This window comes from Peromyscus californicus, unplaced genomic scaffold (genome assembly GCF_007827085.1).
Source record: "Peromyscus californicus insignis strain IS unplaced genomic scaffold, ASM782708v3 Scaffold_15__1_contigs__length_86483966, whole genome shotgun sequence".
Taxonomy (NCBI): domain Eukaryota; kingdom Metazoa; phylum Chordata; class Mammalia; order Rodentia; family Cricetidae; genus Peromyscus; species Peromyscus californicus.
In genome coordinates this window covers 64,559,934-64,576,938 of record NW_026294447.1, presented here as the reverse complement: position 1 = coordinate 64,576,938, position 17,005 = coordinate 64,559,934, and the positions used below count along the sequence as shown (strand labels likewise).

The following is a 17,005-nucleotide window of genomic DNA, read 5'->3' as shown; positions in this document are numbered from 1 at the left end:
CAGGTCTGTGTTGTACTTAACCATATCCTGTGAGGATCTTAATCTGTGTCAGATACCATACTTAGTGGAGTAATGTCTGTGAATGCAGCTATCATAATTTTTAGCCAGTAACTTCCTGTGATTTACTTTTCAGGTCACATGTTGCTGCTTTAGCCCTTTAAAAGCATTTTTGCTGTTTGCGGGAACAGTACATGGCTCTGTGGTCCTTTGGGACTTAAGAGAAGACTCCAGGATACACCATTACGTGAGACTAAGCAATTGTCTCTGGGCCTTCAGGACCCCAACGTTTTCCACAGGTTAGTGTTGTCTGTTCTCTAGAAAAGCCTGGGCAACTTTGAGGACTAAGGTTTTAACTTCATCTGCTTTTATTGATTCAGATTTTCCAGAGGATGAGGTTTGACTCTGGACAAAAGAGGAATTTGATAAACAGAGAAAACCAAATCCATTCAAGCAGTCCTCATTGCATGGCCAGCAAAGTTTGGGGTATTCTTTCATGTTAAATGTGTGTATTCTAAAAAATCCCCAGCAAAATAAATTTTAGATTGATTAGTTGATTGATCATGGTTTCGAGGACCAAACTCAAGGCCTAGGTAGGTGCTGTACACTGAGCTGCACCCCACTCCTAACTTCAGTGTCCTAGGTAGCCAAGGTACAGTAGTATATGCACACTCCTGTGCCATCGCTAGGGAGAGCTTGAAGCGGTGAAGTAAAGAGTTACCTCTTGGGGGCAGATCCTTCATTTTACCTACATGAACAGTTCATACTGTTTTAGACTACAGTCACCATAGCAATAATAACAAAAACCATTTCTGGGGGCTAGGAAGATAACTCAGTGGGTAAAGTACTAGTTGTGCAATGTGAGACCTGAGTTCAGATCCCCAGCACCCACACCCCTTTTAGCTGGGTGTATTGGTACACATCTGTGATCTCACTGGGGAGTTAGAAGGACTCACTGGCTAGCTAGCTCTAGGCCAGTGATTCTCAACCTGTTTGTCGCAACCCCTTTGGGGTCCAAACAACCCTTTCATGGGTTGCATATCAGATATCCTGTTTACATTATGATTTATAACTGTAGAAAAATTACAGTTATGAAGTAGCAGTGAAAATAATTTTATAATTGGGGGTTACCATACATGAGGAACTGTATTAAATGTTCACAACATTGGGAAGGGTGAGAATCACTGCTCTAGGCCCATTGAGAGACCCTGTCTCAAAAAAAAAAATAGCATGAAGAATTATCAAGGAAGACACCTGATGTAGCCCCTGGTCTCCACATGTACATGCCTACACGTGTACCCACTCACACATGTACACACACAAACACATACATATACAAAGAGCAAGCATTTCTCACCTATAGGACTTCTAAGTGTTTTATGTACATGGGCTCATTTGGTTCTTGTACTAGCCCTCCATCCCTGTTGCTTAGAAGGGTGAAATGTTCGTCTGTGCCACACTGACTGCACAGGCAGAACCTGAACTCAGAGCCATCTGGCTTAGGCTTTGGCACTGTGGCCTTTGTTTATTGGCCTCTTCCCATAGGAGCTGATATCCCATTGGCTGAAAGAGCAGGCATAGACCTTCTCATTCTCACTCTTCTCCAGTCTTGTCCCTTTCCTGTTCAGTCTAAGGAGCACAGGACACCACTCGAGCACTTGGTGTTCTGTCTTTCCCCGCAGGCCGTCAATCTGTTTTCTGTGATTATTCTGTCCCCAGTCTCTTTGTCCAGATGCCGGAGGGCCAGACTCTCACATGTCATTTGGGGTTCTTCACTGCAGAGTTGTAGAGTGCACTCCCTCAGCTCCCTGGAGCTCTGTTGCAGTGTGCCAACTATTGCTCTGTACCTCACCAGCACTGGTCCTATCGTTGGGTGGTGGTGTTTAGCTGGCTATTTAGTAAGCATGCAGTTTTAATTTTGTGGGTTTTGACTTTCACTGGAATAACTAATGATCCTAAATTTATCTCCATGTGCTTTTTTATCAACTAAATATTTTTGTTGATTATGCCTATTCAAATCTTTGCTCATTTTTTTTTATTGGATTGTTTTCTTAAGTTTGTTTGTTTTTGGAGAGAAGGTCTTGTTATGGAGTCCTGGCTGTCTCAAGTTTGCAGCAATCCTCTTACCTCAGCCTCTTGGGTGCTGAGATTGCAGCGTGATTCATGCCTGGCCAAGTTTATTTTATGTTATTGCTGTGATGCTAGAGACCGGACCCAGGACCTGACATTTGCTGGGCCAGCACTTTACAGATTGAGCTCTATCCCCACCTATTAAGTTTTGAAGTTTTATACAGTCTGGACATGTTTTCCCTGTTTTTAGTCATACTCCACATTCCTTTTTGTAAAATTGTCCCTCAAAGACAGAACATTTTAAATTCGGTGGAATTTGATTATTAATATCTTCTCTCATGACCATGCTTTTGATGTTGTGATGAACAGGTTTCACTCAACAGAAAGTCACAGGGGTTGGGCTGTTGCCCATGTTTTCCTGAACTTTTGTAATTTTTGGTTTTACATTTAAGTCTGGTCTGCATGATGGGGGAGGTATTAGTCTACAGGTTTATTATTATTATTTGTGTATATGAATGTCCCACTGAAATTCTCATTCTTGATGGCCATTTTCACTGTGTTCAAAGCTTTTTTGTACATGTGGCTCTCATCAATTTGATTATGATGTGTCTTAAGCAAGGACCTACATCCTTCCTGCTCCTGGCCATCACTGAACTTTTCATTGTCTCTGTAGTTTGTACCTTTTCCAGAAAGTTCTATATTTGAAATAAAGTGGAATAAACATTTTCAGATTGGGTAAGGGTAAGTGTGTAAGTTTCTATCATGTTTTTTAGTGGCTTAACAACCAAATAATTTTTTCCTTTATATTCTTAAAATAAAACATATATATAAAAAAACAAATGTTATGGATAAATTTGTCAATTTACTTATTGAAGGGATAATTTTACAACTATTTGTATATAGGTCTTTGTGTGAACTTGTTTTCACCTACTCTGGGTAAATACCAAGTATAATGGCTGGAAGATAATCCTCTAGGCATATTAAAAAGGGATTATCTAGATTAAGTTAGCCTCCGGGCATGTCTATGAGAGATTATCTAGTTCGTTGAGATGAGAAGACTGAACTGGAGGTGGAACCATTCCATGGGATGGGGTACAGGCTGCATGTATGAGAGAAAGCGAGCAGTTGAACATGGATCTCTCTCTGCTCCCTGACTGCAGATGTAATGCTCCAACCATCCAAGGCCCTGCCACCATGCTTCCCAGGCGCCATGGCTGTGTCCTGGAGTGTGTGCGGGAGTTAACCTGTTCTGATGTTGCTCTTGTCAGACAGTTTGCCAACTAAAGAACTCGATTCCCGGGCTGCGTAGTGAGAACTTGCCATCTGCATTCCCACAGGCGGGCAGTGAGGCCTGCTGCTGCTCCACACCCTCACCAGCACGCAGCATGACCATTGCTATAGGTTTGGGTCTTTCTGCATGGTCACATTTCCCTTGTGACACGTGGAGCAGTCCTGTCTTCCCTTATGCTCATATGCCATCTGTGTGTTTTTTTGGTAAAGTACCAGTTAAGGTCTTTCCCTATTTTAAAATTGTTTGTTTTCTGGTAGTTGAATTTTATATATTTTGATAAAACACTTATGAGAGGAGGATTTTGCAAATATTTTCTCCTATTCTGTGATTCTCTTCATTCTTTTCCATTGGTTTATTTTTGTCCTTCTCCAAGCACTCTTAACATCACAGATAATGTCTCCTCTCTGTGTACTGTGTTTTTATCTGTGCGTTACATGTAAAAAGAGCAAGCCATTTTATTTCTCTACTAACCAATTTTTGCCCTTTTCGGGAGATCCTGTTGCTATGGAGAGTGTTTGCAATGATAGGTACCATATGGATTTTGATGCTATTATAAAAAGTATCTTTTTTTTCAAACAGAAAAGAACATAAAAAATTTATTATATGACTCAGACTCTAAGTTTTCTTTCCTGATGCTATAATAAACTACCCTAAGAAAAGCACCTTAAAGGCAAAGGTGTTTAGTCGACTCACAATCCAGGTTATGTCCCATCACAGCAGGGAAGTTGCAGTGGTGGGAGTTGGTCACATTGTGTCCCCAGTCAGAAGCAGAGAGCAACGGGATGCCACATGCCACAGCTCAGCTTAATCTCTCCTTTTCTAAGTTTAGTGCTCAGCCCAGGGAATGGTGCCTACTCACAGGGATACCCACAGGCCAGCTTGACCTCGATCATCCTCACTGAGACTCACGTGATTCTAGATTGTGTTAAGCTGACAATTAAAACTAACTATCACACAATCTAGAAGATACCTTTTAAAACATGACATTTTCTAACTGCTTATATAATAAACATTTGAATCCAGCATTGTTTTCTTTTTTTTTTTTTAAGATTTATTTATTTATTATGTATACAGTGTTCTGCCTGCATATATGTCTACAGGCCAGAAGAGGGCACCAGATCTCGTTCCAGATGGTTGTGAGCCACCATGTGGGTGCTGGGAATTGAACTCAGGACCTCTGGAAGAGCAGCCAGTGCTCTTAACCTCTGAGCCATCTCTCCAGCCCCCAGCATTGTTTTCAAAGCACTAAATTCCTAAGCTATGCAGGACATATGTATTGGCAGGACACTGGTCTGACCTCCCTCCCTTCAGATGCCTCCTCATATAAATGATACAGCATTTGCTATAACTCAGGCACGTTCTCCTTGTACTTGATGTCATCTCTAGATGACTGTGTATATGATGTGTGAGTAGCTGTTGTGCCCCAGTGTTGAGGGAACAATGACAAGAAAAGTCTGCATATGTTGAGTACAGGACAATGATTCTTCCACATATTTCCAGTCATGGTTGTTGAATCCTCAGATGAATACAGAGGGATGACTAATAAACTACTCTATGAAAGGGCTTCCTTGCTTTCCTTTTGCCATGTAACTGTCATCCGCAGAACTCAGGAGTGTGAAACTGTGGCGCTTCTAAAGGAGAACTGGCTGTTGTCACATGTGGATCCTTCACGTCTCATGTGAATTTCCCCCTTGGGAGGCCTGTAATAGCTCTTCATTGTATTGTTCATTAGCTTTTTCTTGAGTTCAGTCCAACACTCATCCTTTTTTTTTCTGTTTCTGTGTGGGGTTTTGACTTTGGGTGGATTTGTTTGTGGCTTTAAGTGCGTTTCCCAAAGCGGTCTGCAAAGACCTCATTCATCTCAGACTGCTTGTCTTCTGCTTTGTGTTTTCTTCTGGGACAGGGTAGGGCAGGAGAATAGTCACACCTGATAATTCTTCCTGCAGTATCTGCACATGGAATTTGAATTTCTGACTCCCAGACATTCTGTAGGCAACTGTTCTCTTCATGTGTGGGTGGCAGCACTTCTCCTGGTAGTGGCTGTGTGCTTGTTTCAGACGACTTGGTCCTGTGCTCTGGCCGGCACTGCTGTGTTCCCAGTCTGTGCTGTTCTCTGCCCTTATAACTTGCCCATAAACAGCACTTCCCTAAGGCCCTCTTGTATGCCCCTCTTTCCCCAGCCTGTTCTGGAGGTTTCTGACCTCAGAATCATGTCTTCTCCTTCTGGAGTGCTTGCTTGAGTTCCTCATCTTATAACACTCTTGGTCTTGGAGTTTGTTGACCTCCTTCCTAGCCCTGTACATCTATTGCCTCAGTGATGAGACACCCTAATAATGGCACAAGCTTTGGTCTTCATTTCTTGTTTCTCCTCTTATAAGTGTTTTGAGGTTGTAGTCTCTATTTGCTAGAGATGCTGAAAATCAAGATCATGGACCTTGACATGTGGCTTTAGGAGAGAGGTTTATGGAGAGATTCAGGTCTTTAGACCCAGAAGCTTCTGCATATTTCTTAACATATAATGCTAATTTCATTGCTCAGCTGTATGACTCACAGTGGGTACTATGGGCCTTTAATCTCTAGATGGAGTCCTCACATCAGTGAACCACCGAAGTCCTCTTCACGCTATAGAGCCGGTGGCCACATCTGCCTACAAAAAGCAGAGCTTGGTGCTTTCACCCTTTTCTACTCAAGAAGGTACGAGAGCCTCACGCTCACAAAATCATTCAAGCAATAGCTGTGTGGAGTGTTATGCTTATTTAAAACTGCTTTCCTTCATTTCTGTTTCTGCTTTCATTAGAGATGACAGGCTTATCCTTTCACATCGCTTCCCTGGACGAGAGCGGTGTTCTCAATGTGTGGGTAAGTAGGAAGTGCGGGGCCACTTAGAGCTGAGTGAGACCATCCGGGAGCAGATCGGCACCTGGCTGGGGAATGGGTCAGGGATAGAACAGAACACAACAGTAAGACCTTCTGTTCTGTGAAGGGGTATGGAATTGTATGCCTGGCCTTTGGCCTTTGGGAATGCATGGCAAGGCATCAGTGTGAAAGGATGTGTTAGGACTTTTATAGGGAGCTACTAATGAGGTTACTGAGAGAGGAGAATAGTAAGATAAAATAATGAATAAATTTGAGCCGGGCGGTGGTGGCGCACGCCTTTAATCCCAGCACTCGGGAGGCAGAGCCAGGCGGATCTTTGTGAGTTCGAGGCCAGCCTGGTCTCCAAAGCGAGTTCCAGGAAAGGCGCAAAGCTACACAGAGAAACCCTGTCTCATAAAACCAAAAAAAAAAAAAAAAAAAATTTGAGTCAGTTCTGAAGCAAATGATTAGTATTTTTATGAAGCAATTATATTTTTAGGATCTAGTGTAGCATGTTATTTTATTAGAGTTATTCTTTGTTTAGATTGTTTCATAGTTACAAAATGTATCGGTATTCATTTTTTCAATATTCTGTTTTTAGGTGGTTGTTGAATTACCAAAGGCAGATATCTCAGGTTCAATGAGTGATTTAGGTAACTATTGAAGTAAAAATTAATTAATTATTGTTTGCTAAAATTAATAGAGATTAAAGATATCACAACCTGCTTTGAAAAACAAGTAATTAGCAACCTGAAAAATGGATATCAAGGTTGTATGGACATCTCATTAGCTAGAGTGATTGAGTGATGTCTAATGGGTGTTTCCTTCTGGAGGTGTCCTGAGTTCTGCTCATAGCTGGCCTTCATTCTGCCTCGTGACATAACTTAAGTGACTGTCTTCTTTTTCAGTACACTTCAGGTGTCCACGTCCTAAGTCCTCCTAGTTTGGGGCTTTCTTCTGTGGTTTTTGGATTTACCCAGTAAGACCCTCTGTTCTATGAAGGGGTATGGAATTGTATGCACATGAGGTCACTAAGTGTGGCTCTCCTCAGGCTACTTGGAAATGCCCCATATAGAGCAGGAGAGATGGGGAAACACACTAGGGTCCCCGTGGTTTGCTGTTTTCAATGCCACTTGGTATAGCTTTCAGTTCTAAGAGGCCCCAGACAATTCAGTTCTGTTGAATCCTGTGGTCTGATTTGTCTGCATTTTAAACTCAGCTATCTTACCCTGAATTCCAGCTGCTAATTTTATAATGACAAAGTCTCCTCTCATCTTACCTGTTTCAAGAGTGTATCCCAGATAGATCTGAGAAAAAAAAATAAGGAAAAAAATCCAGGATTGACACTGGCCTTGCTCCAGGTTCTCAAATTCAGAAGCAGGCGCATCACCAGTCAAGTGTTGATCCCATCTTGTTGAAGTGCTGTTCAAACTGTGGTTGTGGTTGAGACCACTGGCAGCAGGCCTGATGTGTAGATCTGCCACCTCTGTGATGGCATCAATATTGTTGTACAGTGGATACAAGAGACAAGTCATGCAATGCACTTGCAATTACCCTTCCTAGCAGTGAGTTGAATATATTTCTGCAGGCTTTTAGTTCAGCTGCGCTCAACGTTCTGGAGAGCACCTTGCCTAGAACTTTGTTTCACTGTATATAAATCTCTAATTCTTCCCTCTGCAGGAATGTACAAAAGGGAGAATAGCTTTAAGACAGACATTTGGCTGAGACAACTGAAGGGTGCATATCTAAGGAGAACAAGGAGGGAATAGAAAATAAAGCCAGGGCCTCTGGAAGTCACAGTTCTGTGGTGTTTGAGTGGAAGTTAGAGGAGCTGATCAGATTAGAGGAGGAATTCAGGACACTAGTGGCCATTCAACACACTGGAAACCTCGGCGTTTCCAATGATGGCTTTGAATGACAGGCGCCTTGGGTATTTACAGCACAGGATTCGGCATTTTGAACTAAGTATTCAATACATATGATGCCCATTGTTCTCATCAGTCTGAAAATGTGTGGGTATCTAGATCATGGCCCTGTGGTATTCTGATAATGACCTGCAGATTCTTGACTCTCTTCAGCAAGGCACAGGCACCTCCACCAGATTTAGAGGGAGTCCTGCCTGCATTTATATTTTGGCATTCCTTCTGGTTATAAATACTTAGATAAGGAAGTGAATCTGACAACTGTAGGTGGGTTTTGATTTAGCTTCCATTAAGAAGTGTTCGTGTTTCTGGTTTGTCTGATTCAGGTCTGATTCCTGGAGGGAGGATCAAATTGGTGCACAGCACTATGATCCAGTTGGGCAACAGGTGAGACTTCCACTGGGGATTGAACACGCCCCTCATCCCAGAAAGACTGCTTCCTATTAAATTCATGTTCTGTTTTTGCAATGAGGATACATTTTCTCACATTCAGTTTTTGCTGTGTGAATTATCAATAATAAGACAATGTAACAAGTATATTTTTCAGATATAATGCTAATATGCATTCATACAATGTTTCTTAGCTTATAAATAAATACTGTTTGACTGTTTTTCATCCAATTTTAATTTAGACTTAAAGTTAGTTAAACTTGATCAAATCAAGTTTTAGGAACTGTAAATATTGAAGTAAATTTTATTAATAAATTTTTATTTCCAGCTGGGCATAGCACACATCTGTAATCCTAGCATTTGGTAGGTAGAAGCAGGAGGATTAAGAGTTCAAGGCTATTCTTGACTATACAGTGAGTTTTCAATTAGCCTGGGATATGTGAGAACCTGTCTCAAATAAACAAATAAGCAAACAGAAATACCACAAAACAACAAACAAATAAAAAAGTGTATTTCTGCTTTTACTTATAGAATTTAATATGAAGTACAGATTCTTAGTGAATGTTCCAGTATTAGTAGTATTTACATATTCCTTATTGGTTCCCAAAGCCATACATATTTCTGTCATTTACTCAGTGAGGCTAACTGTTAGTATGTGAATTACCCTTGAAAAATCTTTGAGCCCGTGTCCTCTTCATCACACAGAATACAGTGAATACAGTCATGCTTAGAGATTTCAAATCAACTTACCTGACTGAAAGAGTTACGAAAGCAGATCAGTTAAAGTCATCAGAGTGTTACAAAGCTAGGCATGCACATGCTCTCAGGCTGTTCCCTGACTTCATGTGCTGCATACCTCTGCTGAGCTACTGTGAGACTCTTCTCTCTGCTCGAGACTCTCTCACTTCACACCATGCGTTGTATTTATTTTTAACTATAATTTCCTCCAGGATTAAACTGTGCACTTCTCTAAGGGAAATAGCTAATGTATTTGTTGCCATATTTCCTTTCAAAACTCATAGCTGTGTTTCTGCAAGATCTGTGGGAAAGAAGGGGTAGAGACAGAGTGGATTTAAAAAAATCCCCAACTCTGTAGCCTCTCCTACCTTGGGTAAACTGGGGTGGGTGGCCAGACTGACACACCAGGTCTTTGTCCCTTTCTGCCACCTGTGGGCTGTGAATGTCCTGGGAAAATGTCACTCTGGATGTAGTAGCCATCTTGCCCTCAGTGATCCCAGCGAGCATGCCAGTGAAATAGAACATTCCTGTTGACATGGTTATAAGAGTATGGTGTGCTGTTAGAATGAACATAGGCATGTAAGAGCCTGAAGGAGAGAAGGGTTGGATCCAGAGTGAGATGGGAGCTTTTTGGGAAAGTGATATGTGGTTCTTTGCGTAAGAATGGTCCCTATAGGCTCATATACTTGAATGCTTGGCTACCAGGGAACAGAACTGTTTAAGAAGGATTAGGAGATGTGGCCTTGTTGAAAGAAGTGCATCACTGGGGATGGACTCTGAGATTACAAAAGCCCATGCCAGGCCCAGTGTCTCCCTCTCTGCCTGCTCTCTGTGAATCAGGATGTAAAGATCTCAGCTACCGTTCCAGTATCAGGCCTGTCTGCTTCCTGCCATGACCATGCACTAACCCTTTAAAACTGTCAGCCTCCAATTAAATGCTTTCTTTTACAAGAGTTGCCTTGGTAATGGTTTTTCCTCACAGCAATAGAACACTGACTAAGACGTCATACTGAACTGATCCTTGAAAGTTTGGTAAAGGAACATGTCATGGCTCTAAGGCAAAAGATATCTATACTTAGAAATACCAGCAAGTCTGCTGTTGAAAACAATGGGATGAGTTGGTGGTTGGCCTTGACATGCCTGCTTCTGTGCTGACAGTCTAGACAGTGTCTTGGAGGTGACAGGGTCTTATTCTGAAGAAGTGGAATGTCATTTTTGAGATGTAGGATAAACAACTTGGAAAAATGTGAGTTTGCAGTACAGAAGGTTCTGGACATTGGAGTGAAGGACACCAGTTAGGAGGCCAGTGTAGTGGCCTGTATGGAAAACAACCTGGGTGTGGAGAACTAGGTGTGAGTTAAAGAGTAGAAGTGGAAATCTGGTGGTCAGTTGATAGAAGCAGTGGGAGGGAGGAGCTTCAGTTGGCCCCGCCTTCTACTACAGTTTGATTACTGGGTAGTACAGATGAGAAGAAGAAGGGTTATTTGTCTATCATATGTATGAGTGTTTTGCCTGCCAATATGTAGGTGCACCACATGTATATCTGGTGCCAGCATAGGCTAGAAGAGAGCACCAGATCTCCTGGAACTGGAGTTACCGACAGCTGTAAGCTGCTATATGAGTTTTGGGAACAGAATCCAATTTAAGAGCAGCAAATGCTCTTAATTGCTGAGCTATTTTTCCAGCTCCAAATGTAATTGTTTTTGTTTGTTTGTTTTGTTTTTTAAGAAAAGAAAAATCTCTTAATGCTAGGAATAAAGAAAGAAGTTAAGTTAGATAATAAGGTTTTGAGTTAGTGGTGACAACCAGGAGGCCAGGTTATTAGGCCTTCAACCTGTGGCTCAAGCCTTGTGCAATCATAGGTGCACTGGGTTGCCCGAGATAAGAGACCGAGAATTGAGACCCCGTACAGAGCTCTGGAACTCACTGCCCCTTTAGTGTGAGGGAAATTTAGAAAGTTTCACCCCTAGGTAAGGGAAAATGGACCTCAAGTTAGAGTGTATGGGTACCTGCAAGCTGGGATGTGAACATAAGAGTCCCAGGGGCCTTGAGATATAAGGACAACTGCCTTGTGGGAAGCTGGGACTTAGGGAATTTCCACAGGCCTTCTGCAAAAGATGAGTTCACAAACTTTATAGGAACCAGAAGCGTGAGAAAACAGTGCACCTTGGTGCACACATAGGATTAATCAGCACACTAGGAACTGTCATCACAGTGGAATTCGTCAGAATCAACTACTAACTCACCCTCTCTCTCAGCATCAGACCTGCTGGCAGTTGTACAATACACTTTTAGAAACAATGCTGTAATTTCCAAAATTTCAACCAGCTGGTAGTTAAATAGTAGAGTCAACATAGTCGATAAAAGAATCAGTAAACAGAATGATGGATCTGCAGAAATGATCAAGCATGCGATACTTGAAAAAGAAATAGGAAGCAGAGTAGCTGAAGTCATGGAAGGAGTGTGATATACCTGCTCCTCATTGGAGATACATGGCAGTGCTAGGTGAGTGTAAGGTCTTGTCATCATCCAGGTTTGCAGAAGCCATGTGCTCATCTCTGCTCTTTATTTTTCAGTCTTTCCCATAAAGATAGTGAATTCTGGGGATCCACACAAACACTAAGTGTCAAATTTCTGCCTTCAGATCCGAATCACTTTGTTGTTGGCACCGACATGGTTAGTAGTGTTTTACATTTCATCCTTTCCACCCAGCCTTACCTGATAAATATCTTTATATCAAATTAACTTACTGATTGCCTTTGTTATAATGTCTGAATTGTTTCATCAATATGGTTTGTCCAGTCTTGTATCTAATACTTTTCTTTGGCCATTCTTGGCATTTTTGTAATAATCAGGGACTTATAAGCCACAGTACCAGACAAGATTGGAAAATATCTCCTAAGGTGTTCAAACCTCATCAACATGGTGTCAGACCAATAAGAGTTAACGTGATCGAATTTTCACCATTTGAAGAAACAGTATTCTTGGTAAGAAAGTCACTTTTCATTGATACTATTTGCCTGTTGGGGCATCATAACATTGCAATCCAGTAGAAAATTTAGAAAGTTTTGGTCTCTTAGTAGTCTACAGATTTATTATTTATTGGGCTTCAGTGATCTAAAAAGGAGACATGGACTATTATTAACAGAAAACTGAATCAAATTGATTCAGAAAGAATTCAGAAATTCTTGAGAGAGATTAACTCTCTCAAGAAATACTTTGTTCAGTTGCAAAGTACTTAGAATTTAACAGGAAGCTGCCTATGGTCAACCAGCGGAAGTAATCCAGTTCTGAGAGTTAATCCTCGCCTACAAAACAGTCATCAATTCCTTCTAAGGTCACAAGCTCCTCACTTAATTACTTCCTGCTGGATTCCATCCCTTAAATGTCACACTGCCTCTCAACACTGTTATTCTGAGGACTTGAGTCTCTAGCACAACAGTCAGTGGGGGCAGACTTCGTTCAGACCATAGCAATGGTTTACCATCTGCCTGGTTAAGTGTGCAATCCCAGAATACACAGAGCTTTTAATATCTCATCCAGAGAAGCCAGTTTTCAATACTCAAGACTCTTTGTATCTGAGTCAGAAGTTGTATACCCAGACATTGTGCTGAGAGGTTATTTGGCTTAGTTCTTGCCCCTATATCCCATACGATTGTGTTACTTATCTAAAATTAGGGTTTAAATGTGTTTCTGTTTGTGTTTTATTTTAGAATTTGATTTCTCTTGTTGATATTCTATCAAAATATATAATTTATTATTTTAGAATTTTATATAAGAACATCTTTTTTTGAGTATGGGAAAGGATTAAAGAGTAAGGAAGAATTAATCTTCTCTTTATAGGCTAATAATTTGGTCTTTCCCTAAACCAGCTGAGTTTTGTTTTATGAAAATTTCAATCTAAAAGGAACACATAACCATACTGTCAGTACAAATATAACTGTTTAAAAGGGGACATTCCACCTGTGGAGCCTGCCCTAGCATCCTGCGCTGAGTTGGTGGCACTCAACACACACTCATTTATGTTTTTAGTGAATGCAGTGGTGGCTGGTGTCAGTTTCCAGGGTGAGTGCTCACTCACTGTTTGTAAGGATAGGTTTAATGTCTTTATATTCAGAAAACAAAAGCAAGTGAAAATGTTATTTTACAAGCAAGGCAAGCTAATGAACGCTCCAAGAAAAATTTCTGGGTATTGAGATTTAATTCAGAAAGTGTAAAGTGTAGCTAGAGTTTTCCTGCCTGGCCCACAGTCAGGACAAATCTCTGTCACCCGCCAGTCCCACAGCCACTCAGACCCGACCAAGTAAACACAGAGACTTATATTGGTTACAAACTGTATGGCCGTGGCAGGCTTTTTGCTAACTGTTCTTACAGCTTAAATTAATCCATTTCTATTAATCTATACCTTGCCACGTGGCTTGTGGCTTACCGGTACTTTACATCTTCCTTGTCCTGATGGCGGCTGGCAGTGTCTCCCTCACCCAGCTTCCTGTTCTCTCAATTCTCCTCTCTGTTAGTCCCGCCTATACTTCCTGCCTGGCCACTGGCCAATCAGTGATTTATTTATTGACCAATCAGCAACACATTTGACATACAGACCATCCCACAGCAAGAAAGAAAGAAAAACAGTGTTTCCATACTCCAATTGTAGGCTGGCTGTTCAGATGGAAGCATCAGACTGCACCACCTGACGTCTGAGAGGCCTGTCATGCAGTGGGACAGCAGTACCAAGGGCCGCTCTGTTACTAGCCTGCAGTGGTCCCCAACAAGGCCTGCTGTGTTCTTGGTCCAGGACGATGCATCCAGGATCTATGTCTGGGACCTTCTTGAGAATGACCTGGGTCCTGTGGCTCAGCAGCCCATCTCTCCAGACAGGTGAGTACAAGGCCCATCACCCTCATCTCTGGTCTTTCTTAAACCACAAGTTTAAGTTTAAATTAAATACTACACTTATATACTGTAGAGTCAAAACTACTTTTTAAAGGTAGTTTTAGTTTGCAGCCAAATAGAACACAGAGCTCCTATATGCCCTCTGACCCCCACGTGCACCTTTGCTTCCAACGCCTCCATCCAAGTGCCCCTGCAATGATTGACACATCATGGCCATCCTGTTCTACTTTACATCAGCTTCACTCTTAGTGTTCAGTTAAGCAATACTGTGAAAATCTCTTTACAGTGCAGTTGTGTTATATTTAGTCTCAAAAAGCACAGTGGATAGGAGAGTAGTGTAGTAGTCCCCATCACTATTATTCAGGCAGAAACATTTTCTGTGAGTGCCTTACAGATTCAACATATGTTTGAATGAACTACAGCTTACTCCCTCTAGTTCCTCAAAGAGGACAGGACATACGAGACACGAGTCATGGAATCTATGTTGTTGTCAGACCCTTAGCTCTCTGCACTGAGTCACACCAGTCCCCAAGCATCCTTCCAACCACATGTGGAAGAAGCCTGCTGATGTGAATTGTCATTGATATTACTTTGTCTAAAAGTTTTTTAGTATTTATTTATTTATTTATGTGTGTGTGTGTGTGTGTGCGTGTGCGCGCGCGCATGTGTATGCACAAGCGTATATGCTGTGGTGCTCATGTGGTGTTCAGAGGACAACTTGTGAGACTTAGTTCTTTCCTTTCACCACGTAGGATCCAGGAATAGAATTTAGCTCATCAGCCTTGGTAGCAAGTGCCTCTACTGGCTGAGCCATCTTGCTGGCCCATTGTTAATACTTTGAAATAGTTCTTTGCCTTTGTTCCTTTATTTGAAAGTATCAGTATTTATAGAATATTTCATTTGGCAGAGTTCTCTCTTAACCCCAATTGTTTAGTCTCCTATATTTTGTTCTTGGAATATATATATATATAGTGTGTGTGTGTGTGAGTGTGTGTGTGTGTGTGTGTGTGTGTGTGTGTGTGTGTGTGTGTGTGTATGTGTATGCCAGGGCCTTGGAGTTTTTATTTTTATTGAAAATAGATTTTTTTTTGTACAATCTATTCAGATTACAATTTCCCCTCCCCCAGCTCCTCCCAGATCTCACCCACTTCCAGATTCACCCAAATCCACACCCCTTGTTTTTTCTCTCTCATTAGAATACAAACAGGCAATAATAATAATAATGATAATGATAATGATAATAATAGCAACAACAATGAATAAGATAAAACAAACCAGAATAGAACAAAACAAACTTTTTCTTTTGGAAAAAGCCAAAGAGAAAGCTCCAGAAGCAAGCGTGCTGGGACACGTTCACACATCCGGAGAATCCGTAAGACAATGTATAAGCAAAAGATCGTAAGGTTAAAAAAAAGTCTAGACAAAGCGTTGTGAGACACAGAACTCCACACATGCCACTGAGTTTGTTTTGTGTTGACTGTCTGCTGCTGGGCGTGGAGCCTGGCCTTCCGTGTGGTTTGCGTTCCCAGTACGACTCCTTTGAGAGTGGTTATCAACTGGAGATAGCTTAGGGGTGTGGATTTGTGTCTGCTTCCCCTTTCAGCACTAGAACCTCACCTGGCTTAGACCTGTGCCGACAAGCGTAGGCTGACACAGTCTCTGTGAGTTCATAAGTGCTTCAGTCCCCTTGTGCCCTAAAGGCCTTGTTTCCTTGGTGTCCTCCATCTCCACTGGTTCTTCCAATTTTTCTGCCTCCTCTTCCACAGGCTTCCCTGAGCCCTGAGGGGAGAGATTTGATGGAGACATCCCATTTAGGACTGAGTGTTCCAAAGTCTCTTACTCTTTGCACATTGTGCAGTTATGAGTCTCTGTGTTTGTTCCCATATACTGCAGAAGGAAGCTTCTTGTGATGAGGGCTGATCAAGACCCTGACCTAGGGATGTAGCAGAATGTTGTTAGGAGGTTTATTTATTTATTTATTTATTTTTATTTTATTGCTACATTCCTTTAGCAGAACAGTAGTATTTGGTTTTTCCCTAGTACCTGGCCTATCCAGTTTCAGGTTCTTGGCCACCTAGGCAGTGTCAGGGATGGGTTCCATTCACGGAGTGAGTCTTATTCCACTCATATCTACAGCTTTGGTACTGCCATTGTGCCAGTGTGTCTTGCATGCAGGCTGCCATTGTAGACTGCAAGGTTTGTAGGCGGGTTGATGTTTATGTCTCTCCTCTTGTAGTGTGCAGAGTACCTTCCAGTACCGTGAACACTAAGTCAGTAGGGATCAAGGCTCTGGGTAGGTATCAGCTTACTTTTCCATGTTCACTGAGTTATGTAGGTGTTGTGTTCAGCAATAGGGCCTTGCTGTCAGTTTGTGGAGTGCAATCAATGGCCTGAGCAACAGCCTGAATTGTTTGGGGTTCTCATGGGGCCTCTTTGGCCAACAACTCAATTAGATGTAAACCATTCCTGACACTGGAGGTTTATTTTAGTTTCAAGAGATGTCTAGTCTCCTTTATTTGGTGATTACAATTTATATTTCTTTCATGTGAAATATCCATCAAGAGAACTGGCTATAGTGGCATGTATGTAATCCTAGCACTTGAGAATCTGAGGCAGGGAGATTACAAGTTTGAGGCCAGCCTGGGTTCATGGGGAATTCCTGACCAACTTGGATTACATAGCCTGAGCTTGTCTTAAAAGAAAAGGAAACAGAAAATATATTGAGACTGAGCATAGTGGCCCATGCCAATCGTCCCAGTACATGGGAGACTGAGGAGGCAGGAGGAGGCTCACTTAACTCGGATTAGAGAGCAGTCTTCGCATCATAGTGACACCTGAAAAGAAACTTAAA

General features: G+C 41.8%; 1 protein-coding gene across 8 annotated transcripts in view; it reads left to right on the top strand.

The window, feature by feature from the left end:
• Nucleotides 1-17,005, top strand: part of Dync2i1 (dynein 2 intermediate chain 1) — a 120,714-nt gene that overhangs the window by 34,402 nt on the left and 69,307 nt on the right. For all 8 annotated transcript variants that reach the window (XM_052739173.1, XM_052739174.1, XM_052739172.1 and 5 more), the window contains 8 exons: nt 134-296; nt 5,939-6,052; nt 6,156-6,217; nt 6,816-6,867; nt 8,463-8,523; nt 11,841-11,940; nt 12,120-12,251; nt 13,916-14,139. In XM_052739173.1, the coding sequence (XP_052595133.1) occupies nt 134-296; nt 5,939-6,052; nt 6,156-6,217; nt 6,816-6,867; nt 8,463-8,523; nt 11,841-11,940; nt 12,120-12,251; nt 13,916-14,139 (908 nt within the window). The remainder of the gene's footprint in view (nt 1-133; nt 297-5,938; nt 6,053-6,155; nt 6,218-6,815; nt 6,868-8,462; nt 8,524-11,840; nt 11,941-12,119; nt 12,252-13,915; nt 14,140-17,005) is intronic.